Below are 26621 nucleotides of genomic sequence, written 5' to 3'. Positions count from 1 at the left end.
AGCCTCTAACATCAAAGTGTTTTCAGTCTATTTCATGGGAAACTTTTAATAATGTTTTCCATGTAAGAATTCTGGTTGAGAGTTAAGCAAATTTTTCAAGTAGGGTGTTATCTATATGAGGTCACCTAATAAAATATTTTTGAATAATATGTTTTTGGACCACTTATTTATTTATTTATCTTTCTTGATTTATTTATTTTTAGAGAGAGAAGGGAAGGGAGAGAGAGAGAAACATCAATTTCTTCCACTTATTTATGCATTCATTGGTTGATTTTTGTATGTGCCCTGATTGGGGATTGAATCTGTAATCTTGCTGTATCTCGTTGATACTCTAACCAATTGAGTGACCCAGTCAGAGCCTGGTCCTAAGAATTCTTAAAATTTCAAAGATTAGTGATATTCGGGATAAGCTTTTCATCATGTTAAAAACAACAGGCCTTGGCCGGCTGGCTCAGTGGATAGCGTGTCTGCCGGGTGTATTATAGACAGCCAGGGTTTGATCAGGATACACAAGAGAAGTGACCATTTGCTTCTTTTCCCCTCCCTCTCCCCTTTTCTTTCTCTCTTTTTCTCTGGCAGCCAGTGGCTCGATATGTTCCGGTGTTGGCCCCCAGTGCTGAGGCTAGCTAAGTTGTCTCAGTGTTATCAACCTCAGGTGCTAAAAATAGCTCTGTTGATTTCAGCATCGGCAAGCCCTGGCAGGTGTGTGTGTGTGGGTGGATCCTGGTTGGGGCACATATAGGAGTCTGTCTCACTGTCTCCTCTCCTCTCATTTCAACAACAACAACACTGACTTATAAGTCCTAAACACTGATTCTTAAGCAAGGAGCAAGGGGGTAAATAGAGAGGAAAGAACTGAGTAAGTAGAAGTGGGGCAAAGGGAAGGAGAAAAAAAATAGAAAATGCTTATGGTAGGGCATAGGAGGTGCCAACTGGGATTTCAGTTATGCCTGGTTTCTACTCTTCACACTTAACATTTAACCCAAATCAGAGATATTATAGTTCTCCAAATATGTATCTTATTGAGGGAGGTGCTGTTAGCCTTGGGTTTGGGTGATGTGCCTTGACTTTGAGAGAGGTTCCTCAGCCATCTGTCTTGGAACGTTCATGTGTCAATTCAGTCTGTGTTTCCAACTCCAAGTAATCCCCTATTTGCTGTCCTCAGCCTGAAGAGTCTTAAGCTAACAGCCTCTGAAAGACGGCCCAGCATGGAGGTGTGGGGGGGATGAGGGCCAGGTTATCGTCTGACCACCTTGGGATCAGGGAAGCAGTTGGGGGACCCATGCGGGTCCAGGCTGTTTCACAAGAGCAATTAGCCTGCATTCAGATTGTTAGAACCAGGCAGAAGGTACTGGATGAAGTTTCCTTTTCAGAGAGAACACCGCCCCTTTTACAGCGAAATTGGAACAGTACTGGGAAAATGGGACAGGTGTCTCCTGTCTCCCATCAAAAGCCAGGATTGTTTACCCAATCCAGCCTAGGGGGGCTCTAGGGGAAATGATCGTCTTGATACAGGGAAGGCTATAATTTCCTGGAACAAGAGGCAGCCCCTGCAGGTTGGGACCGGGGTATCCGTACACGCATGCCCTCTGACAGGGAGACAGGGGAGCAAAATACAACTCCGAGAAGAAGGCCAGAGGGAACTCTAGGTTTGTTTCCCTAGCCCGTTAGAAAGGATGGTTCCATGGCCATGTCCTACCACCTGGGTACCCTACTAAGCCGGGTGGGACTAAGGAGGGTGTGGGGCAGACATTCGCTTTCTACTAAGTCTCTGGGTTTGCGAGGCCGCAGAGCGGCGGGAGGAGATAGGAAGAAACCGGGGGGGGGGGGGGGGGAGAAGGGGAGCGGGCGGGCGAGCCGGAGCGCAGGGCAGTCCCAGATGCGCTGGCCGCTCTCGCCCGGGGCCGGAGCAGCCCGAGAGGCGCACGAAGCCGGGACCGAAACAACTCCCTCCAATCCAACCGCCTCCCAGCAGCCAAATAACGCTGGGAATTTTGCTCCTAAAGGGAAAACACGTCCTGCGCATCCCCAGTCCCTAAGCTCCCAAGCTTTCTCGTCGCCACGAGCCCCAGTAGGGCGCTAGCGCCGATTTTGGTGCAATGCGAATTAGCTCTAGTCGCCCAGTCGGGAGGGACTAACAAGCTGAGGAGCGCTAGCCCAAGCGGGCGCCGCGGGGCCAAGTCAGTGTACACCTCCGCTCGCATCCCGGCCGCCGCCTCGGTCACCATAACAACCGGCCCCCGCCCTCGGGCCGGCGCAGCTCCGGATCCCACCGGCCAGTGCTTGGGACTAGGAGAGGACGCCCAGCATCCCTGCGGCCTCGCGTCGCCGCCCCCGCCCCCGCCCCGCCCCGCCGGCTGCAGCCGAGCGCGACGCTGAGGCGCCCCAGCCAGCCGCCGGGGAGGAAAGCCCTCGCGCCCCCAGACTTGACTTTGCAGAATTAATAAATCACCCCAGGGGTTTGGTTCCTCCCGCACGCGCCTCAGCGCCGCACACCTGCTCGTGTCCCCACACCTGCCCTCTCTCAGGCTCCAGGGCGCGCGCGGCGGCCAGGAGGGTGGCCCGGCAGCTGACAGCTCCCGGGACGCAGGACATCCCCGAAGGCGGAGGCGCGCGGGAGGCGGGGGACGGCAGAGCGCGCGGGGAGGGCGGGGAACCCGCAGCTGGAGGAGGAGGAGGGTGCAGGCGGGCGGCGGGGAGGCGGAGAACCGAGGCAAGAAAGTAGCAGAAAGTGAGGCTGGCAATCTGCGGCAGAGAAGCCGGGGAGAGGCGGCGGCGGCGGCGGCAGGAAGTCTGTGCCTGAGACAAGCAGAAATACGAGCCAGGGAGGGACCGCGGCGGCGGCGAGAGTGAAAGAGGAAACTGCAGAAGAGGAAGCTCTGCCGCAGCAGCAAGGCTCCTCCGGCTCCCGCGTCAAGCATCCCTGCGTCGCCTGCCCGGCCTTCCGGGACAGTCCGGGCCCGCGCCGCCGGCCCTGCGTCCCCGCCGCCGCCGGGCGCCCCCTCCTCAGCGCGCCCGCCGGGACTCGTGCCCGGCCTCGCCGCCGCCCGCTCCGCGTGCACGCCGTCCTCGTCTGCCATGGCCCGAGAGAACTGCGAGAGCAGCTCCTCCTGGAAAAAGCAAGCGGAGGACATCAAGAAAATTTTCGAGTTCAAGGAGACCCTCGGAACGTAAGTGAGACCGGGGAAAAGAGCTTGGAGGGGGCTGCGGCTGCAGGGGCTTAGGCGGCTCCGCTGTCGCCAATACCGTCGTCCCCGCCGCAGGAACCGTGGGTCGCCACGTCCTCATTGTAGGCTCTATAAGCCATGCCGAGCACCCCGCGCCCCCAACGCGTAGGTCTGCGACCCTGGGAGCAGGTGGGCACGGCTCCTGGGCGGGGGAGCTCTGGACTTTAGAAGGACAGACCCCGCCGACCGGTGACTTTACACTTCCCCTGACACCGCCGTCCTCTTGACTTCTTTCTCCCCACGCGTGACTGTGGGCTGAGATAGTGGATTTTCTGTTTTACTGGCTGTGAGCGTTTACTCACCGGGTGTAGGGGCGCACCGTGTGAACGAGAGATGTGGTCACGAGAAAATAAGATTTTGGTCATTCCCATTTTGTTCTATATGTATTCTTACAGAATTGGCATTTTGCACGTACCAGGTGTAGGCAAGACTTTGGATGGCCACGATTCGTGGAAGGGAAGAATTTCGCAGTGTGCAGGGTCATGTGTGGGCAGCGCCTCAGCTGAGAGTGTGTCCATTTCTCAGAGGCTCAGCCGCACACCCTGGGGTGCATGTCACGGAGGGAAGGTCTGTCAGTGTCGCTGTGCAGGCGTTTCTCTCCAGGGCTGTATTTAGTCCGATGTTGATGGCTGCGTCTCAAGAAAGAAATAATCAGAAGGAGCAAGCATGTGGCGCTGTGTTCAGCTGCTGTTCCCTTTCTGCCCAGGAGTTGGTTTTTGGTTTTTTGTTGTTTTGTTTTGAGCGCGGAGCATAGGTGGGGAGGCCGATAGTGAAAGAGAATCAGGCACTGCTGAGTGAATCTGAAGTTCAAGTGATTTTCTCCTCTCATGTGATCAGTATCTGTTGCTGATGGGTATCTGTCAGTATCTAATTAACACACAGGTGCTACAGGAACTGGACATTTTGCAGGGATTCATGGAGGTGTTGATTAGGCTGGGAAGAGGAACAGGAGGTGTTTCGTTGGACAAATCCGTGTGCTCTTCCTTTCCTTCCTTTTTTCCCTTTACCTGTATTTTTGTTTGCTTTCCCAGAACAATATTTTCAAACCCAGATTACCTTCTGCTCCACACCCAGGGCCCACTGCAGTTGTTTGGTCATTTTCCCTGCTGCCCCCACCCCCATATCTGCAGTGGGTCCCCCAGAGTGAAGTTGTGAAGGTGGCGTCCCATTCACGCTCTGATTGCTGGGAAAGCACATGCTGCCCTGGTGAATAGGGCCTCCAGCATTTGTGCTTTTCTTCAGGGAGTGCCTCTGAGGGTCTCCCTTTCTATCTTTGTTGCAGTGAAAACAGAAGACTTAGCCTGTTCATAAGGAGGGGTTTGAGGCCACCTCTCAGCATGTCCAGCTAAGGAGTGAGTTTTGGAGAGAACTTTTGAAAATTGCCATTGAGGTTTATTTGGGTTTGAGGTTGTAACTCTGAGATGCTCAGGTTACTGAGAAACTAGAAGTGAGCCTTTACTTGTGATCCCTACACCAATTATATGACTGTGATTCAGGGGACTGACTGGAGACAGTAGAGTCTCTTCATGTGAGAATGCATCTCTTTGCATGGTATGTTTCCACCTGAAACTCTCATATTGGTCACTCTGCCTCCGGCCTCCAGGCAGACTGATGCAGTGTCCCCTAAGTGACTCCTGCTTTCAGGGAGAACCCTGCAGCCACACCTCTGCAGCTGTGGGCTCTGAGGCTCACTGAGCTGTGGCTTGGGGATGACTGCGGTGGTTTCCACTCTGGGAAAGATGGGATTTCATTTCAGGTGCCAGAGAGAGTGTAGCGCTCTGAAGAATAACCTTTTGGACTCTGGCCATGTTCCCTGTGAGCTTGGGTATGGGTCTTTTTTGGGGTCCCAACGCTTTGCTTGCTGTCTTAAAAAGAGCTTTTGAAAAGGAGCTTCCCATAGAGGTCCTGTAGAGCTGGCAGGAGTTCCAGAAGAACGAAACAAACAATAAAATGATCAAAATGTTTTTTGCTCAATGACATAATGATAATAATAGTAATCACGGGTGACTTTTTTTTTTTTTTAAAAAGATTTTACTTACTGATTTTTAGAAAGAAGAGAGAGAGAGAGAGAAAGATGGGGAAGAAGTGGGAATCATCAACTCATAACAATTGCTTCCCGTATGTGTCTTGACCAGGCAAGCCCAGAGTTTTGAACTGGAGACTTCAGCATTCCAGGTCAACATTTTATTCACTGTGCCACCACAGGTCCGGTGGGCAACTTTATCAAATGAATACTGAGTAGCAGGCATCATTCTAAGTGCTTACATGTATCAACTCATTGTCATAATAACCATATGAGGTAGGTATTTACTATTATCCCCAGTTGACAGATTGGAAAATTGAGGAAAGAGAAAGTAAATGACCTGCCAAATATGAGCTAGTTATTAAGTGGTAGAGCTGATATTTGAATCTAGGCAGAACAACTCATGATTATCCATATGGGGTTGAAACACTTTGTAAATTATGTAATGGTAAGTGTTTAATAACAGTGCGACTTAATTTTAGCATTTGGCAAGCTAATACTAATATTAATGTAAAGAAAACATAATTGCAGGGTAACGTCTTATCTAAATCTGTAGCATTTCAAAGCTTTTGGGTTATCAACATTGTCTCTTTGGACTTTCTAGAAGTGGTCTGAAGTTCAGGATGCCTGTTTCACCCTGAGCCATGTCCTGTGTCTAAATAGAGTGGTCATTTCCGATCCCATCAGTGTGGATATTGGGTAATGAAACCTAGCTTAAATCAAAGGCATCAATAATTATGATTGGGATTTATTTCCTAGGTACTCTGCAGCCCAATTGTTCTATTTGTCACCCTTCACCATATGTCCTTAAGATTCTAAGGCAGGAAAGCCCTGCCAGGAGCCAGACTCTCAGCTTTCAGTGTTAAAATGCTTTTCAAATAAAGCATCGTAAAAGCCTGATGAGTACTACTCAGAACTGTCATTTGATATTTGGCCGCCTGATTCAGGTACTTTTCTTTGCAGAGCAGAACACTTATTGCTGAAGCTTAAGGGTCTGTTTAGTCTTTGTGGTCAGAGGGACCTTGCTGGAGGGGAGGGCCAAATAGGAGTGAAGGCTGGTCCAAGAGGATGGGAAAAGAGGCGGAGGAAGCAAAGGACAGCATAGGGGAAAAGACCGTCCTTGTGGTTGGAGCCTGGGTTAGCAGACACACCTCTGAGTCAGGCCTCACTCAGGACAGACTTTTTACTTAATCCATGGGCTGCAGTGTGGCTTCTTTTGAGAGTGAATATCCTGGAACCTAACCTTATCTTTTGACAAAGTGGTAATTACTTACAATAAATAATTGCTATTTATTAATCAGTGACATGGTGTCAGATTCTTGGCACACTGTGAGAGCAGATAAATGCTGTGTACCAGCAAACTAGGAGCAGTAAACTTTTCTGCTGGCATGTTTGTTGAGGTTCTTCAGGCCACCTTTACTATGGATGTCTTCTACAACTTCTGAAACAAGGAAATGAAAACATGCCATTTGGGGAAGTATACATATGGGAAGAAGGCTTTGGCATGGTGTCCAGGAAGTACCCCAGACTCATGAAGTCTCTTCTGTAATTTCCCTGCCCTGAACGGCATCTGACTAGATAAGGCTTTAATACTTGGTACGATGCAGAAGGAGTTTCCCAATAGACCTCATTTCCCCTGGAGTATAGGAACTGGCACGTCCTAGCAATAGATATTCATCCCTGTGTGGTATAATACATGGTTTTCTTACAGATTTAACATTTCACGTGGAAGTAATTGCTGTCTGTAGGGGCTGGAGCAGGCATCCTATAGGGTGTGAGCCTTGGTTGCTGGTCTGGCTCAGCCACTAATGGGTGTGTGGCCTGTGGGTTGATTGGTCATTTGCCCAGCTCCTCATCTCTAAAATCAGGGGGACAGGGAAGGTGAGATGGTTTTCAAGTACTCTGACAACACTGAGATTTGAAGGCTCGTCTGTATATGGAAGGCACTTGTTATCGTTTCTTCAGGAGCCATCGTGCATGGCCAGGTGCGGTGGATTCCTGGTGAGAGGGACAGTTTTATGCCCAAGCTAGTAGCTGAGTGAGACAGCCTAGTATAAGAATTCTGATCCTGCTGACATCAGTAGTATAGTGTGTTCCCTTTTTCATTAAATGAGAGGCTGCTGGATGCTGCTTTAGGAAGGGTATAAATAGAACTTTCTGGGAGGGGGGCAAGCATTATCTTTCCCACAGTGTTATACTTACACTTCTTATTCTGAAGTGCTCTTTCAATACAACTGTTGGGGACAAAGATGATTGATTTATCTGAAGGCCCAGGTGGAAAATGAACTCACTGTTCTTTCCTGGGCTGTATTTAGAGGGAGAAAAGGGGGATGTAAAACTACTTGAGGTGGTTTGTATATTTGACTGCCTGAATTCTTAAATATTTATAGTATTTATTATGGGATTACTCTTTTAGAGTCTCGGAGAAGTATTTGGAAGCATATTACCAAGAGGAAAATAGGGGTGGGGAGTCCCTAGATTTCTCTACTCAAGGGTATCCCAGCTGTAATATTTGTTAGAAGCTTGCATTTCTCAGTCTTATTCCTCTTCTTCTTTCTCCTTGTCCTTTTCCTCCTTCTTCTTTTCCTCCTCCTCCTCCTCATCTTCTCCTCCTTGTCTCCTCCTCTTCATCTCCTCCTCCTCCTTTTTCTCCTTGTCCTCTTCTTCCTCCTTCTCTTCCTCCTCCTCTTCTTCCTCCTCTTCCTCTTCCTCCTCCTTTTCCTCCTCCTCCTTCTTCCCTCCTTCCTCCTCCTCCTTCTCCTCCTCCTCCCCCCCCCCCTCCTCCTCCTCCTCCTCCTCCTCCTCCTCCTCCTCCTCCTTCTTCTTCTTCTTCTTCTTCTTCTTCTTCTTCTTCTGCTTTCTTCTTCGAGGCATCATATCAATTCAACCTCTTATACATTGAGGAATTTCTATTAAATACCTGCTATATTTTAGGCACCAGGTAGAGCTGTTTATCAGTGAACACACAGATAAAAATGCCCGCTTTCCTGGAGCTTACATTCTGGCAAGATAGTCAGGAAATAAAAAGTGTGAATAAGTAAAACTTGGAGTGTTTTATATAGTATATACATCAGGGAGAAAAATAAATCGGAATGGGGAGTCCTTTTGGAGGAGAAGTGATTGCAGCTTGAAGCAGGGTAGCTTTGCTGAGAAGCTGATATTTGAATAAATATCTGAAGGAGCCATATGGATAGCTGAAGATAGAGTATTCCAGTTGGAGGGAACAGCAAGGGCTGGGGGCCTAAAAGCCTCAAATGGGAATGTGCCTGGTGTTTCTGAGGCTATGCAGCTGGAACTGACAGATCAGGGAGGAGAGTGTAAGCTGAGGTTAGAGAGGCATGGCAGGGGTGAGCGGGCACAGAAGAAGGGAGGTGGGCAAACTCCCAAAGGCCTTATCAACCATGGTAAAGAATGGCCTTTGCTCTAAGGACCTGGGGAACATTGGAGGGTTTTAAGCAGAGAGGAGTAACTTGATGCGACTTAGGTGTGTCCGTCATGGCTGTGGTTGCTGGGTTGATGGACTGGTGCTCTCCAGATCAGAAGTGGGGAGACTGACTAGTTGGGAGGCTAGTGCAGCAATGCAGGGAAGAGATGGTGCTTGGTCAGAAGTGGGGAGTAGTGGTGGAGGGATGAGAAGTCGTTGAATGCTGGATCTATTTGGAAGGGAGAGCTGATGGCAATTGCTGGTGGATTGGATGTGGGGTATGAGATTCTCCAAGGATTTTGACTTGAAAGAATGGTGCCATTGGTGGTTTGAGTCAATTTTCCTAAGGATTTTCTGAGCACCTGTCCATGCTCTGGGAAGCTCTTTTTATTTATTTATTCATTTTAGAGAGGAGAGGGAGAGACAGAGGGAGAGAGAGAGAGGGGAGACAGAGAGAGAGAAGGGGAGGAGGAGCTGGAAGCATCAACTCCCATATGTGCCTTGACCAGGCAAGCCCAGGGTTTTGAACCAGCGACCTCAGCACTTCCAGGTCGATGCTTTATCCACTGCGCCACCACAGGTCAGGCTCTGGGAAGCTCTTGGCAACAGTTTAGAGCAGTGGTTCTCAAAGTGTGCGCCAGGGCGCACTGGTGTGCCCTAGAAGATCTCTAGGTGCGCCCTATGGTATTCCAGAGAAATATGTGCCCATTGGGGACCAAAACACCAACAGGGTTTTTGGAATTTAGATTTTTGGGGGACAGAGGTGTGGGGAATTGGCTGTAAGCTGACAGTCTGTCCAACCCCCCACCTCACTTGCCTGATTAGGTTGCAAAAGGCTGTTAAGCTGTGGTGCTGGATTGTTTACACTACCCCCCATGTTCCCCGGAAAGACTGGAGGCAAGTTTCTTCTATCCATTGTTTGGCAGAAAGTTAAGATGATATGTATGGTGGGGGTTTTCTGCACTTGGTAAAATTCTTGGGTTGCTTTGGAAACATGATAAAAGATCTCATTGATTTGCTAATGGCCCACTTTACCCTATAAATAAAGCAAGATGTGGTTTTGGGGCACGCTTCGTTCTTACCAGCAGTGATTACAGGGCCCTCCAGACCCTGTATTTTCTTAATTCCTCACTGTTCCCATTTGGGACTTGCAATTACTATATGCACTGGTTCGCGACATGTGCCCAGATATAAAAATAAATATAGTTATTCTATTATACCATTTCATTATGGAAATACCACTCTTTTTGTTAACATATCATTATTATATTTATTATTAACACATCATTATATTATTTTTAGATAAATATACCCAAATAAAATGGATAGATTTCTCAAAAAGAAGCGTGATATTGAAGAATCCAATTCTGGAAGTGAGCAAAAGTTAAGTGTAAATACAATAGGACTTGAAGGCTGACGGGCAGAATTTAACTTATAGCATTTTCCATCACTTAACACTGAACAATACGATCGAATTAGAAACCCATTCATGGAAGCTTCAAGTGATTTTGGTTTAATATTAACAGAGGAAGAAGAACTAGCAGCAATATCCACTGATCATGGATTGATGATTAAACATAAGGAATTGTCTCTTGAAGCCTTTTGGATTTCTATAAAAGACGAATATGTGGCAATATCTAAAAAAGCTTTGAACATTTTACTACAATTTTCAACATCCTATTTATGTGAATTAGGATTTTCTACCCTCAACACAATTAAGAGTAAAAAGAGAGGAATTCTTCAATGTATTGAATAGGAAATGAGGGTTTGCCTTTCAAATATATGCCCAAACATTGAAGAAATCACTAGGACACATCAGGCTCATGTTTCTCATAAACACAAGAATGAAAAAACACATTCATGCCGGGACCTGTCGAATTTATTAAATCTTACTAAGAATGTATCTATATCAGGGGTCAGGAGCCTTTTTGGCTGAGAGAGCCATGAACGCCACATATTTTAAAATGTAATTCCATGAGAGCCATACAGTGACCCGTGTGCGTTATGCATTATCCAATAAAAATTTGGTGTTCTCCCGGAGGACAGCTGTGATTGGCTCCAGCCACCTGCAACCATGAACATGAGTGGTCGCAAATGAATGGATTGTAATACATGAGAATGTTTTGTATTTTTAACATTATTATTATTATTATTATTTTGTATTTTTCTGAAGCTGGAAACGGGGAGACAGTCAGACAGACTCCCACATGCGCCCGACCGGGATCCATCCAGCACGCCCACCAGGGGGCGATGCTCTGCCCCTCTGGGGTGTCGCTCTGCTGCGACCAGAGCCACTCTAGCGCCTGAGGCAGAGGCCACGGAGCCATCCCCAGCGCCTGGGCCATTTTTGTTCCAATGGAGCCTCGACTGCGGGAGGGGAAGAGAGAGACAGAGAGGAAGGAGATGGGGAGGGGTGGAGAAGCAGATGGGCGCTTCTCCTGTGTGCCCTGGCCGGGAATCGAACCCGAGACTCCTGCACGCCAGGCCGACGCTCTACCACTGAGCCAACCAGCCAGGGCCCGTTATTATTTTCTTTATTAAAGATTTGTCTGCAAGCCAGATGCAGCCATCAAGAGTCACATCTGGCTCGCGAGCCATAGGTTCCCGACTCCTAATCTATCTATATAAAAAGATAACGTTTTTGTCATTGTTTTATTTTTTAATCCCTCTTGCCTACAATTATTTGTAGGATTTTAAATGTGCCCTGACTTCAAAAAGTTTGAGAACCACTGGTTTAGAGGGTAAGTTCATGTCCTTTGGACTTCTGGGCTCCCCTTGTGAGAGGCTGCTGCATTTTAAGGTGAATTTCCTTTCTTCCAAGAGCTTGTGTCCAGGATGGGCTGAGGTATCTCCTCTTCTGTCACAGAGGGAAGTTGGGATAGGCTGGACATTTCAGCAGCTGGGAGAACTACTGACTTTCCGCAAAAATGCTGGTTTTTGCCTTTGGAATTATCATCTACATCAATTAGATGGTGGGCCTAGAACCTCTAATTTCTTACTTGATTGGGGAATTCACAGCCCAAGAATTCTGTGAAAAATAGTAAATGTAAGTGCTCTAGCTACTCTTTTTGTTTTATTTTTCTGAAGTGAGAAGCAGGAAAGCAGATAGACAGACTCCCGCATGCACCCAACTGGGATCCATCTGGCATGCTCACCAGGGGGCGATGCTCTGCCTATCGGGGGCATCACTCTGTTGCAACCGGAGCCATTCTAGCGCCTGAGGCGGAGGCCATAGAGCCATCCTCAGCACCTGGGCCAACTTTGTTCCAATGGAGCCTTGGCTGCGGGAGGGGAAGAGAGAGATAGAGAGGAAGGAGAGGGGGAGGGGTGGAGAAGCAGATGAGCGCTTCTCCTGTGTGCCTTGTCTGGGAATCGAACCTGGGACTTCCACATACCAGGCTGATACTCTACCACTGAGCCAGTTGGCCAGGGCCTAGCTACTCTTTTTTTGATAGGACATATTATACTGTGTTTGGAGAAGAAAAGCCAGGAGTTTTTTCTTGATTAGAAAGAGATAAAATCTAGTGTTTTTATTGACTATGAGGGTAGGATTTGGGAAATTGCATTTCTGGATAGAGCATGTCCCCAGAGGGGCTAATGAGGACTGTGTTTCAAGTAGGAATTTCTGGTTCGAACTTGGCAACTGAATGGACAGTGATCAGGCGTGGCAGATAGACCTTATTTTCTCTCGTGGGAGGACTTTAGGGGTTAATTTGTTCAAGTTTTCTTTGGCTGGGTCTCTGTAAATCCCTTTAATCTTCCCTTTCCCCCAGATAAAGCTCCTTACATCTCCTCCTGTCTCTGTCTCTCTCCTCTGGGAGGGTGTGGACATGGGTCTGGCAGAGGATTGCCACATCATGGGCCAACTTGCACCCAGCATAGAAGACCCCAGAACCCCAAGCCTCTGATCCTCACCAGATTTTACAAGAACCACCAGGGAGCCCACAGCCCCCTGTGGGGACACAATTTCTTTAATTGAAGAAAGAACTGTTGATGGAAGGCCCCGCATGAAGCCTGGTTCCCTAGAGAGATGATCCAAGGTCCTTTTTTTAACTCAAGATGGCCAATCTGGAGTATATGTGGCAAAGACAGTAGGACAGTGGACTCCTGGAGAGATGCTGTCCTGATCTTCTTCGCCAGTACATGCTGGTTACACCCTTTTGACTTTCTGTGGTGCAGGACATCACTTTCTCCTTGGGCTCATTTTCTATTAGATCCCTCTCGACTTTTAAAAATGTGTATTATGCAGCGTATGAATTACTCAGCTTCCATTGAGACCAAGGATAACCTCCAAATGGACGCCTCAGGCCAGGTGTATTCCACGGCAGACCAGATAGTTTCGCATCTCCAGCAATCAGCTGTGTGTCTTGTGCTGTTTTTCCTAGTGTTTCAGCAGGACTCAGTAACACGGGGTTTCACTGTCTTGGACAAATCAGTCTTGAGGATAAGGTTTTTTATTTTTATTTTTTTGGAAGTGGATGTGTTTAATTTTTTTTTCAATTTTTATTAAGTTTACTAGGGTGACATCAATAAATCAGGGTACATATGTTCAAAGAAAACATGTCCAAGTTATCTTGTCAATCAATTATGTTGCATACCCATCACCCAAAGTCAGATTGTCCTCCGTCACCTTCTATCTAGTTTTCTTTGTGCCCCTCCCCCTCATCTCCCCCCCCACCCCGTAACCACCACACTCTTGTCAATGTCTCTTAGTCTCGTTTTTATGCCCCACCTATGTATGGAATAATGCAGTTCTTGTTTTTTTCTGATTTACTTATTTCACTCGTATAATGTTATCAAGATCCCACCATTTTGTTGTAAATGATCTGATGTCATCATTTCTTATGGCTGAGTAGTATTCCATAGTGTATATGTGCAACATCTTCTTTATCCAGTCTTCTATTGAAGGGCTTTTTGGTTGTTTCCATGTCTTGGCCACTGTGAACAGTGCTGCAGTGAACATGGGGCTGCATGTGTCTTTACGTATCAATGTTTCTGAGTTTTGGGAGTCTATACCCAGTAGAGGGATTGCTGGGTTATATGGTAGTTCTATTTTCAGGTTTTTGAGGACCCACCATACTTTCTTTCATAATGGTTGTACTACTTTACATTCCCACCAACAGTGAATGAGGGTTCCTTTTTCTCCACAGCCTCTCCAACATTTGCTATTACCTGTCTTGTTAATAATAGCTAATCTAACAGGTGTGAGGTGGTATCTCATTGCAGTTTTGATTTGCATTCCTCTAATAACTAATGAAGATGAGCATCTTTTCATATATCTGTTGGCCATTTGTATTTCTTCCTGGGAGAAGTGTCTGTTCATGTCCTCTTCCCATTTTTTTATTGGATTGTTTGTTTGTTTGTTGTTGAGTTTTATGAGTTCTTTGTATATTTTGGATATTAGGCCCTTATCTGAGCTGTTGTTTGAAAATATCATTTCCCATTTAGTTGGCTGTCTGTTTATTTTGTTGTCAGTTTCTCTTGCTGAGCAAAAACTTCTTAGTCTGATGTAGTCCCATTAATTTATCTTTGCCTTCACTGTCCTTTCCTTTGGAGTCAAATTCATAAAATGCTCTTTAAAACCCAGGTCCATGAGTTTAAAACCTATGTCTTCTTCTATGTACTTTATTGTTTCAGGTCTTATATTTAGGTCTTTGATCCATTTTGAATTAATTTTAGTACAAGGGGACAAACTTTAGTCAAGTTTCATTCTTTTGCATATAGCTTTCCAGTTTTCCCAGCACCATTTGTTGAAGAGGCTTTCTTTTCTCCATTGTATGTTGTTTGCCCCTTTATAAAAAATTATTTGACCATATATATGTGATTTTATTTCTGGACTTTCTATTCTGTTCCATTGGTCTGAGTGTCTATTTTTCTGCCAATACCATGCTGTTTTGATTGTCATGGCCCTATAATATAGTTTGAAGTCAGGTAATGTAATGCCCCCAGCTCATTCTTTTTCTTTTCTTTTTTTTTTTGTATTTTTCTGAAGCTGGAAACGGGGATAGACAGACAGACTCCCGCATGCGCCCGACTGGGATCCACCCGGCACGCCCACCAGGGGGCGATGCTCTGCCCCTCCGGGGTGTCGCTCTGTTGCGACCAGAGCCACTCTAGCGCCTGGGGCAGAGGCCAAGGAGCCATCCCCAGCGCCCGGGCCATCTTTGCTCCAATGGAGCCTCGCTGCGGGAGGGGAAGAGAGAGACAGAGAAGAAGGAGAGGGGGAGGGGTGGAGAAGCAGATGGGCGCTTCTCCTGTGTGCCCTGGCTGGGAATCGAACCTGGGACTTCTGCACGCCAGGCCGATGCTCTACCACTGAGCCAACTGGCCAGGGCCTCATTCTTTTTCTTTAGGATTGCTTTGGCTATTCGGGGTTTTTTATAGTTCCATATAAATCTGATGATTTTTTGTTCCATTTCTTTAAAAAATATAATTGGAAGTTTGATGGGAATTGCATTAAAATTGTATACTGCTTTGGGTAATATGGCCATCCTGATTATATTTATTCTTCCTATCCAAGAACAAGGAATATTCTTCCATCTCATTGTATCTTTTTCGATTTCCCTTAACAATGCTTTGTAGTTTTCATTATATAAGTCCTTTACATTCTACATTATGTTTATTCCTAGGTATTTTTTTTGTTGTTGCAATCGTGAAGGGGATTATTTTTTTGAGTTTGTTCTCAAATGTTTCATTGTTGGCATATAGAAAGGCTATGGACTTTTGTATATTAATTTTGTATCCTGCAACCTTACTGTATTGGCTTATTGTTTCTAGTAGTCTTTTTGTGGATTCTTTGGGGTTTTCGATGTATAGGATCATATCATCTGCAAAAAGTGATACCTTTACTTCTTCTTTTCCGATATGGATGCCTTTTATTTCTTTGTCTTGTCTGATTGCTCTGGCTAGAACCTCTAGCACCACATTAAATAAGAGTGGAGAGAGTGGACAACCCTGTCTTGTTCCTGATTTAAGGGGGAAAGCCTTCGGTTTAGTGCCATTTAATATGATGTTAGCTGATGGTTTATTCGAGGATAAGGTTTTAAGACGGCATATTGGCTGAGGCCAGGCCAGGGAGACATCAGGAGAAAATGAATAGACATAATATGAAGGTCATTCCAACACAGCCATTCATAGCTGTATGTGTCTGGAGAGGTTCCCCAATCTTGCCAGTTTAGATGGTGACAGAAGTTGCCACTTTGTGGGATTCTTGTAAAGATCCAGTGAAGTACTGAGTTGCCTGGGACATAATTGGGATTGACTAAATAGTAACTGTTATCAAATTTAGCTGCCTTCAGCAGCTGTGGTTGAGGTTGACTACCTATGGATATTCAGGGCCAGTATTGTGGGAAGAACATGTCAGTATTTGTTGGAAATTGATTTTGGAAGCTCTTGTTGTAATTATGCTGAATGGTGCACTTTTAACTCCCCCCAGATTGAGGTGAGAAGCCATCAGTCAGCCAGGGACGGACAATTGCTGGTTGTTCTCTGCAACACATACTGTGAGCAGCTAAGAATGTAGAATCTGAGGTCACCAGGACACGGATGGAAATCCTGGGTCCACTGCCTCTGAGCTGTAAGGTTTTGGGCAAATTATTTTGCCATTCTCAGTCTCATGTCTTCATCTATACAACAGGGTATGACTAGCACTTAATTGAAAGATTATAGTGAGAATTAAATGAGGGTACGTGGAAACCATTTAGAACAGTGCATGGCCCTAAGTATGTCCTCTGTAAATGCTAGTTCTTCCTCATTAGTCCCTGCGGTGCTGGAACACTGCTCCTCAGAGGTCGTTTGCACAGATTTGAATGGTTCGTTGAGCCATTCAGCATTTATTCCCCACAGGAGGGTGATTAGTGCATATAGTACTGGCTGATAGAACTCAGCCTGAAACGTTCTCTGGGCCAGTTTGTGGGGTGGAGTGACCTAGTTTGCCATATATCACAGGCTTGTTTTTTCCTCCAGTTATCTCATCAACTTTGTCTCTCTACACCTCTCCTGCACCCTGAGCTGGTTTGCATGTGTGCGTATGTGTGTGTGTGTGTGTGTGTGTGTGTTTTAATCTGCCCCATCCATATCAGCTTGTGCAAGAGTCTTTTTAAACTATACTTTCTGTTTTCTCATATGGCACAGAGGTCTTGGTGCAGCTGTGGCCCTTCTTCAGCATAAAGATATTTTTTCTTTCTTTCTTTCTTTCTCTCTCTCTCTCTCTCTCTCTCTCTTTCTTTCTTTCTCCTTCCCTCCTTCCCTCCTTCCCTCCCTCCTTCCTTCCTTCCTTCCTTCCTTCCTTCCTTCCTTCCTTCCTTCCTTCCTTCCTTCCTTCCTTCCTCCCTCCCTTCCCTTCCCTTCCCTTCCCTTCCCTTCCCTTCCCTTCCCTTCCCTTCCCTTCCCTTCCCTTCCCTTTTCCCATCCCTTTTCCCTTCCCTTTCCTTCCTTTCTTTTCCTTCCTTCCTTTCCTTCCTTCCTTTTTCTGTTGGATAGGGTGTGGGAGAAGATCTGACACAATTTATTTCCTGGATCCCAGGATGTAGATAGGACGTGTGGGGAGCTAATGTCTGAATTGGGAGATATCCCTCATCTTCACCTGTCCATTTAAGCTTTTTTGATGGACAAAGTCTTTGGGTCACAATTTATTAGGACCTCTATGACAGGTGAGCTGGGCAAGTCGAGACTCCGAAACTGAGAGTAGTTGAAGTTACTACTTGTTGAGAGTTTCTCTGTCTGTGTTTTATGACCACAACACATATCACTGAAATTGCTTTTATACCAAACTGGATTTGGTGCTGTAAATGGATACCTAAAGGTTTCATATTCAATCAAACCTCAGACAGCCCTGACACTCCTGCTTCCCTCCTACACAACTCTGTCCCCTCCCACCATGGCCACAGTGTTTTGGGAAAACGAAACAAAACAAAACAACCAAACCTCCCAACCTTTGTGGCGTTGGCACACTTGTGGGCGGAGTGAAGAGCAGCTGTGCACAGCGGCAGGGCTGGGGGAGGGGGACCGCAGACGCCCCAGTCCCGGCCAGGGTTCCCGCCCCCAGGTGTCTTCCCATACACAGGGAGGGGCAGAAGTAGGTGTGCCGTTGTGAGTATGCAAAACAGTTTATTCTTGTATTATTATTTATTGATTATTGTATTTTCCATATGAACAACTGTAAACCTACTTTTGTCCCACACTGTATGGGCTGACACTTCTTTAACCATGCTAAAAAAAAAGACTGCTTGAAATTTGCCTTAAAACTTTAGAAGATACAGTATCTTCAGATAGGTTGAGGGGCCAGTCATGTATGATGTAGGGATTTTAAAGAAAGCCCGTTGTCTCCCAGACTTAACTGGAGAGAATTAGTGTTTGAATAGTGGACAGGAGGGAAAAGAGGTACTGTATTTTTTGCTCCCTAAGGTGCACCTGACCATAAGACACACCTCGGGTTTTAAGGAGAAAAATAAGAAAAAAAATTCTGAACCAAATGATGTGTTAAAATATTTAATAAAATACCGTATTTTTTTGCTTCATAAGACACACGGGCATTTTACCCTCTACTTTTTGGGGGAAATAAGTGTGTCTTATAGAGCAAAAAATACAGTAATTCTAGTCTTGAACTGTCCAGAAACCGAGGAGGCTCTGGTCTTGACCTTCCTAGTAGCAAACTGGGCAGCTGAGGGCTGAGTGAGGCATCTTGGGAAGAGGACCCAGGCCCGTTGACCTCAACCATCGTAGCTGGTCTGTACCCTGGACAGGGAGACACCGCGGTGCTGCCTCTGTGGTCTCTCTCACTCCTTCCCCTCCCCTGGCGCAGGCCCTGCTCCTCGGACCAGACCGGGAACTGGTGATGCTACCGTTCAGCCATGGCAGGGACTCGAGGCTTCTCTGGGCCCGAGGATCCTGACTACCATGCAGAGTTTCACTTCTCTAAGAAAATACACCCCTAACAACAACAAGCTCAAAATGAGCTTTTGGAGCAGACCTTGTGTCAATGTGGGGATAGCCTGTTTCTGGCAGTAATGTACAAGGAGGGTACTGCTTGAGTTCCTCCTACCTGTGTTACCTTGATTAGTAAAAAATGGAGTTTGTGATTCTGGTAATAATTTCAAAACATTGTTGGCTTTTGTGCTGCTTTTTCAGCTCCTTTGATACTGGGACAGAGTATCAGTACCTTATATTTGTGTGTGTGTGTGTGTGTGTGTGTGTTTTAAATTATGGTAAAAACCCCATAAACTTTATCATTGTAGCCATTTTTAAGTGTATAGTTCAGCACATTAAGAACATTTACAGTATTGTGTAACCATCTCCACCATCCATCTTAGATCCTCTTCACGGGCCCAGAGGGAAACTGACTGCAATTAAACACTGACTTCCACATGAATAGACACTTCTCCCAGGAAGAGATACAAATGGCCAACAGATATATGAAAAAATGCTCAGCTTCATTAGTTATTAGGGAAATGCAAATCAAAACTACAATGAGATACCACCTCACACCTGTTAGATTAGCTATGATCAACAAGACGGGTAATAGCAAATGTTGGAGAGGCTGTGGAGAAAAAGGAACCCTCATTCACTGTTGGTGGGACTGTAAGGTAGTACAACCATTATGGAGGAAAGTATGGTGGTTCCTCAAAAAACTGCAAATAGAACTACCTTATGACCCAGCAATCCCTCTACTGGGTATATACCCCCAAAACTCAGAAACATTGATACGTGAAGACACATGTAGCCCCATGTTCATTGCAGCACTGTTCACAGTGGCCAAGACATGGAAACAACCAAAAAGCCCTTCAATAGAAGACTGGATAAAGAAGATGTGGCACATAAACACTATGGAATACTACTCAGCCATAAGAAACGATGACATCAGATCATTTACAGCAAAATGGTGGGATCTTGATAACATTATAAGGAGTGAAATAAGTAAATCAGAAAAAAACAAGAACTACATGATTCCATACATTGGTGGAACATAAAAATGAGACTAAGAGACATGGACAAGAGTGTGGTGGTTACCAGGGGTGGGGGGAGGGAGGGCAGGGGGAGAGTTAGGGGGAGGGGGAGGGGCACAGAGAACTAGACAGAGGGTGGCGAAGGACAATCTGACTTTGGGCGAGGGGTATGCAACATATTTAATGACAAAATAACCTAGACATGTTTTCTTTGAATATATGTACCCTGATTTATTAATGTCATCCCATTACCATTAATAAAAATTTATTTAAAAAAAAAAAAACAAACAAACAAAAAAAAAAAACACTGACTTCCCATTTCCCCTCCCCCACCCCTGACAACCACTGTCCGGCTTTCTGTGTCAATGAATTTGAGTACTCTGTGTAACTCTTGTAAGTGGAATCATGCAATAGTTACACTTTTGTGTCTGGCTTATTTTACTTAGCATAATGTCCACAAGGTTTGTCCGCATTGTGCTACGTAGTACCACCTTCCTTTCCAAGGCAGAATAATATTCCATTTTCTGGATAGACCACACTGTGCTCATTCATTATCTGTCCGTGAACACTTGGAGTTGCTTCTACTTTCGGCGATTGCGAATGATGCCTCAGTCCATGTGGGTGTGCACAGATCTCATTGAATCTTTATCTCCAGTTCTTTTGGGTTATACTGGAAATGGAATTTCTGGATTGTATGGTAATCCTAGGCTTAACTTCCGAGGTTCTGCCATACTGTTTTCTGAAGCTGTGTGGTGGTTTTGCAGTTTGCAAAATATTTCTGTGGTATGTGCGTGATTCTTTCTGAGTCTTAGAGTAACCCTATGAGTGGGCAGCAGTCATTGCCCTCATGTTAGAGATAAGAAAATGGAAGTTCGGAGAAGTCAAATGACCTAGGTGGAAAGGCCGCTAAGTGACAGGTGGGAATGGAAGAGGCTTCTGACTCTAATTCAGAGCTCTTTCTCCCACGGCACACTGCTACAGGCTGGTTAGTGGAGCTGACGGGGATAGAGGGCCCAGATGGGGTTAAAAGATACCTTCCCTTCTGTGGATGTGTCATGGTACAGTGAGGGAAGTGCTGGAATCAGCTGTGTGCTAGTGAACCAGCTTTGATTTGTAATGCTGATTTCCATGGTGTAAATATTCCCACTTGGAACAATGTCAAGCTACTTCCCAATCTTCCCAGTTGGGGCTTCCATGTGGACCATCAGATCACAATGAATATGGTCATCAGTGTCCACAGAGATAAAACATACCAGGCCTTCTTAGTGTTCCTCACATAGTAAGATATCAAAAACTGTTTGTTGAATGAATGCATGAAAGAATGAATGCTGTGACCAGCTCACTTTCCTGCCTCCAGTCTCCTCTTTGGCATAATCAATAGTACTACTGTTCCTTAATCCAACTCCTGCAGTTTTCAAAATTCTTTTCCATCTCATTCTCTAAACTCATTCTAATGAAATATAAACTGTTTCACACTGACCTATAAATCGCTGTAAGCGCTTAATTTCTTATACTTGAGAAAGTGTCATCAGCCAAAAAAATAACTCTCTAATGGTAATCCTCAAGGCATCAGGTAGAGAGATTTTCAATGAATTTGAAATCACACAATGAGGTCCAACACCTCTTTGCTTAAAACACCAAGTCAGTGCTTCTTTACTTAGTAACTATAATATGTAGCATGCTTTAAATCCTTTACTGTTTCTGTAACAAGCCTTACAATAAGCTGGAAAGGTAGGTATTGTTATCCCTACTTCAATATGAGAAAACAGACTCAAAAATACTATGAAATTTGTTCAAGGTCTCTCAGCTCAGAAGTGGCACAGTTAGGATGTGAACTTGATTATTGTCATCAAAGCCAGTGCTCCTCCTTTTATTCCACTTACCCATTCGTTTACTCAACAAACACATTGAAACCTGTAGGTGTCACATACGAGCTAGGTGCCACTGGTGTGTGAGGCCTGCTCCCCTGGTGAGTGATAGAGCCTGGACCCAGGCCTTGGACCAGGGCCCCCTAACTCAGGTCTGAGACCCTGCAGGGATCCCGGGAGCCTGCACTCTGCTCACAGGTCTCTTGAATGTGGGTCCCTCTCACCAGCTTAGGGGCACATGGCCTAGGAGCCCTATCATGCAGAGGAAGCGAAGGCATCTACTATGTGCAGCTCCAGGTTCTCTGTGGAGCCATACGCATCCTCCGCAGCTCACTTCACAGCACCCACAAGTGAAGCCTAGGAGACATGGGAACATGGAGAAGGTGACTGTAGAAGGAGACTCCTCACAGGCTGGTTTCTCCTCTGGTAATTATCATCACGTTGATGAAGATGGACCAATGCCTCGGATGTTCACTGCTTCCGTCTTTAGGGACACCACCAGAGGAGACCTAGCCAAAGCCCCAGAGTTCCGGCTGCGGCCAGGGCTAAGTGAGAGCTCAGGCAGGCCGCCGAATCTCAGAGCACCTCGGCTTCATGGCCCACAAGATGGGGGAGCTGTACTGCTGATCTCCACTTAAATCAGAAAGACTTCACCTTCTAATCCCAAGAATGAGTTGAATGTGAACACAATGTTCTGAGGAGAGGTTAGCTTGAAGGTTTCGAGTGTGAGCAGTTTGGCAGAAGGCAGCACTCTGCCTGTAAGTCCTGAGGTCTGTTTGGACTGCCACAAAAGAATACCATAGACAGGGTGGCTTTTAAACAAAAACATTTCTCACAATTTTAGAGGCTGGGAAGTCCAAGATCAAAGTGCTGGCTGATTTGGTGTCTCTTGAGGCCCCACTTCCTGCTTCATAGAAGAGCCATCTTCTCCTCTTGTCCTCACAGAATGCAAAGAGTGAGGAAGCTCTGCGGGGTCCCCTTTATAAGGGCACTAATCTCACTCATGAAGGGCATTCACGAAAGGTCTAACCTTGTAACTTTATTACCTCCTAAAGGTCCCGCCTCCTAATATCATCACTTTGGTGGTTAGGTTTCAACATACGAATTCTGGGGAGACAAACATTCAGTCCATAGAAACTATATTTATTTCACCCCACAGAGTGAGAAGCTAAGCTCCTCTCCCCTTCCCCAGCCAGGAAGAGTCAGCCACACTTGGACAGGAATATATTTTACCTCCTTCTTCCCACATGTATACTTAGCCCACTGCAAGTCAGTTGAGCAGAGTCTCCTGTTGACACCAAGTTCCGTGTCACTGGTGACTGTGCATGTTTAGAGGTAGCAACGAGGGTAGAGAGAGTGATCATGACAATAATCCCAACAACATCATCACCAGCACCAAGCTGATACAAAATACTGACACCATGAAGAAAATCAGGCGCCCTCAGCCCTCAGCAAAGACCAGCAGCCCTATGTCCATAGCTGACAGCCCTATGTCCATAGCACAGTGATTCAATCAAACCAGCTGGCAAAATAATGAAATACCTTCATACTGGTTAGTAAATAACTACAGCACCATCATAATCTCACAGGTCCTCTCCCACAGCTAATCTCTGGGGCCTGTCCTGAGATCTCCCCACCCCCTGGAGGGCATGTTACCCAGCAACCACCCAGCCAACTAATCAATGCTTACTGTCTTCCTTAGGATGACTTGTTATTTTTATAATTAAAAAAATTTACTTAACGTACCAATCCCTTAAACACGGAGAATGACACAACACACACTTGAATTGAGGCAGCAAAGCTAGCCCACGCAACACTGGGTTTTGTGTTGATGCTTTCAAAGTTGACTACAGCCCAACTTCTATAGAAACCCTGCCCCAAGATGATTGCTAGGTTTCAAAGAGTGCATGATACTTACATTTATAAGAAAGAAATATTTTTAAAACTATAATCTTCATAACACAATAATACCTTCTATTTGTATAAGGCCTTACTACACATACTTATCTCATTTGGGACTTAAAACAGGTCTGTAATGTAGGCAAGTATAATTCAGGTATAATTATCCCCATTTAACAAACAAGATAATCAAGAATACCTTCTCTATAGAAGATCCCACAGTCCTAAATGACAGTGGGGACTAAACTCAGATCTCCTGACTCTGCATCCTTCAGGAGTGGGTTCCTGTCCCCTCATACCCATTCAGAAGAGCCTAATTCAGGCATTTTGCAGTAGGCTGTTAAACTGTGCCTGCCATCTGTGGAAGGCCCTGCCTTGGCATATTCAGCTCCCAGGCCCGGTCCTGTTGGGGGCATGAGTGTGGCAGCCTCTGAGTCTTCTCCCTAGTCCCAGGCTGCTCCTGGTGGCTGTCTTCTCTTCTAGAAATTTTGAGTGTCCATTCCCTAGATATAACCTTATCCTGAGATTGTAGGAATGGGCCACTAAGATGAGAGATCTCCAGAAAGTTGGTTAACTCTGAAGGTCCTACAAGCTGGGTGGCCTGAGAAACTCTCCAGGAAGCTGGAGTTTGGGGGTTGCTGTGTGGGCTCCTAGTGGGGCTGGGAGGGGAGGGGAGACAGATACTAACCCTGTGGAAAGTTCCTGGGTTTACTGAGGACTGAGTAAACTGGGCCTCTCTTGACAAGCCCTGTCTGCCCCGTAGGAATGAGAGAAACTTGAATTAGTTGTGATGATAGAATTCAAATGGGTTTGTCTGGTCAGAGCCATCTGGGGATGTGCCTTTGTTATTTCCCTCAGGCTGGCTTCAGATAAGACTTTTGAGAATTGCTACACTAAATCCACAGTTTTTTTCTTTAAAATGAATTTCAACAGATAGTATACGTCAGTGATTTTTCAACTGCCGGTCTGCTAGAAATTTTGTGTCAGTCTGTCAAAGAATTAACCACCTTGATGTATGGAGATGACAGAATCTATTGTTGGGTAAACCACTAGTATGGATTGAGAGTCTTCTCTGTGTCAGACACTAAGGAAATATTAACCCCCCCCCCCCCATACTTGGTCCTGTCTCTAGGGAACTTTTTGAGGAGAGAGACAAATAATGTAATTACAGTTCAGTGTAACAGTGCTGCCATGGGGGGTAGATGATATGGATGCCAGGAAGAGGGGCGCTTTGTCTGACGTGGGGCTCAGGGATGGTGAGCTGGGCTGCTGCCTAAGAAGTCATAAGTGAAAAACAGCTAGCGTTTCTCAGTGTGGAAGAGTTCCCGTGTGTGCCAAAGAGAATGCTAGCTTGTGTAAGACATGTAGTTTTATAACAGTAATAGTAATAATAATAATGGCAAATGTTTATGAGGACTTACCATGTACTAGACACTGTGCCAAGTACGGGGTTTTACAGGCACTTGGACATTAAATCCACACAGCAGCCCAATAAAGTGTTACCCCTGTTTCAGAGACGAGGGGACTGCAGCCCAGAGAGGTTGAGGTTAAGTAACTTGGCTGAGGTCACACAGAACTGGGATTTGAACCTAGCTTACCTCAGGGCCAAAGCCAGCACCCTTACGCATCACCTTAGGGTCGTCCCAGTCCAGGTTGGTAAATTTTGCCCTCTGAACTCTCAGAGAGAATTGGACGTGTGCCCAAATACCCACATGGTTATATAGACATGGTGTGAAGTGTTTGGGGGTCTCAGAGAAGGGAAGTAATTTTGAACAAATGTACCAGAGAGGAATCATAAGAACTAGTAACTGAAGTGTTTTTTCCCTAGTATAGCTTCTCTAGTGAACTACTTCCCTGCGGTGGTCCTGTATTCATTAAAAAAAGGGTTGCTAACCTCTTAGGTGTGGTTGATGCTGTACCAGCTGGGGCTTCAGTGGCGTTGAGAGATGGGGCTCCGCTGCGTCCTGCAGCTGTGCTAGACCCACCCAGCCTGGGTCCTGTTCGTGTGGTTTCTCCTGCTTCCATCACCTGCCATTTCCATCAGGTCTCCTGAGACGTACACACCCCACTTAGAGCCCCCTATCTCTGCTCTTCTGACCTTAGAATCACACTGTTGAGGGTCAGTTGTCCCAAGTGTTTTTCTTTGTGGCAGTTTCTCTAACACGACTGAAAGCCCTTGAGAGTGGGGACCTTGCTTGCAGGGGTGGTTTCTGCCGCGTCCCCCACAGTCCCTTCCATGCTGAGTAATAATAGATGGAGAGCTTGTCTGGCTCAGTTATAAAAATCCTGAGTAATGAGACTGTCTCCATGGTCTCTCAGGAAGCTCGGTTTTCTAAATATTTTCATAACTGATCAGCTTTTCAGAGTGTTCTGCCTGTATTTTCTTAGTCTGGATTTCATCTTTTTAAATTGTCACCACTTTTCCACATGTGGATTGCCTACTCAGTGGATTAGCTGGGGTGAAATTTTATTTTATTTTTTAGAATTTATTACTTATTGGTTTTAGCAATAGAGGAAAGGGGAGAGAGAGTGATAGGAACACTGATCTATATGTGCCCTGACTGGGGATCGAACCAGCAACCTCTGCACTTTGGGATGATGCTCTAACCAGCCAAGCTGTCTGGCCAGGGATGGGGTGAAGTTTTAATCTGGGGAGCCTTGCTGTGCTTCCTCCCTCAGCCTGTCTACAGGCCCTTTCTCTGGGCCCCACGGGGGCAGTGCTCAGAGAAAGCAAACACACTGTCAGGCTCTAAAAGGGGCCTTCCTCAGGAGGGTGGCCCAAAGTGAAATATACCAACAGTGGATGAGTGCCTCCTTCTGTTAGCTGGGTAGCCACAGTGGGCCATGTCCTGTGGCACTCTGTGAAATATTACTGTTTTCTATTCTTTTCCTTCTTGAGATTTCCCTCCCCCCCCCCCAACATAGCTTGTTGTAGTCTTGAGATTACTCAAGGCAGCACTATCTAATGGGCTTTTTTCAGCTTTTCTCCTGTAAATCAGGCCTTTGGTGGTTTTATGACTTTTTTCTGCATGCCAATATATCTAAAACCCTTGACTGTAGTTACCAACTGCATTATTTTTCTTCAGGAGATTTGTTATCTGCAGAACTGAAGAAGGGATGAGAAATTCTTTGGCATGTCCAGTGGCATTTTCTGATGTTCTTTCCCTCAGAATTTAACAAATTATTTGTCTCAGTGTCCCAGATTCATTGACTCTGAGGTAAATGTTTTCCTTGCTC

General features: G+C 45.9%; 1 protein-coding gene across 2 annotated transcripts in view; it reads left to right on the top strand.

The window, feature by feature from the left end:
* The first annotated feature begins 2391 nt into the window (after positions 1–2391).
* Positions 2392–26621, top strand: part of CAMK1D (calcium/calmodulin dependent protein kinase ID) — a 488361-nt gene continuing 464131 nt past the window's right edge. For both annotated transcript variants that reach the window (XM_066384571.1, XM_066384569.1), the window contains exon 1: positions 2392–3170. In XM_066384571.1, the coding sequence (XP_066240668.1) occupies positions 3079–3170 (92 nt within the window). In that variant the 5' untranslated portion in view covers positions 2392–3078. The remainder of the gene's footprint in view (positions 3171–26621) is intronic.

Source organism: Saccopteryx leptura, chromosome 5 (assembly GCF_036850995.1).
Source record: "Saccopteryx leptura isolate mSacLep1 chromosome 5, mSacLep1_pri_phased_curated, whole genome shotgun sequence".
Classification (NCBI taxonomy): domain Eukaryota; kingdom Metazoa; phylum Chordata; class Mammalia; order Chiroptera; family Emballonuridae; genus Saccopteryx; species Saccopteryx leptura.
This window is presented reverse-complemented; position numbering and strand designations above follow the sequence as displayed.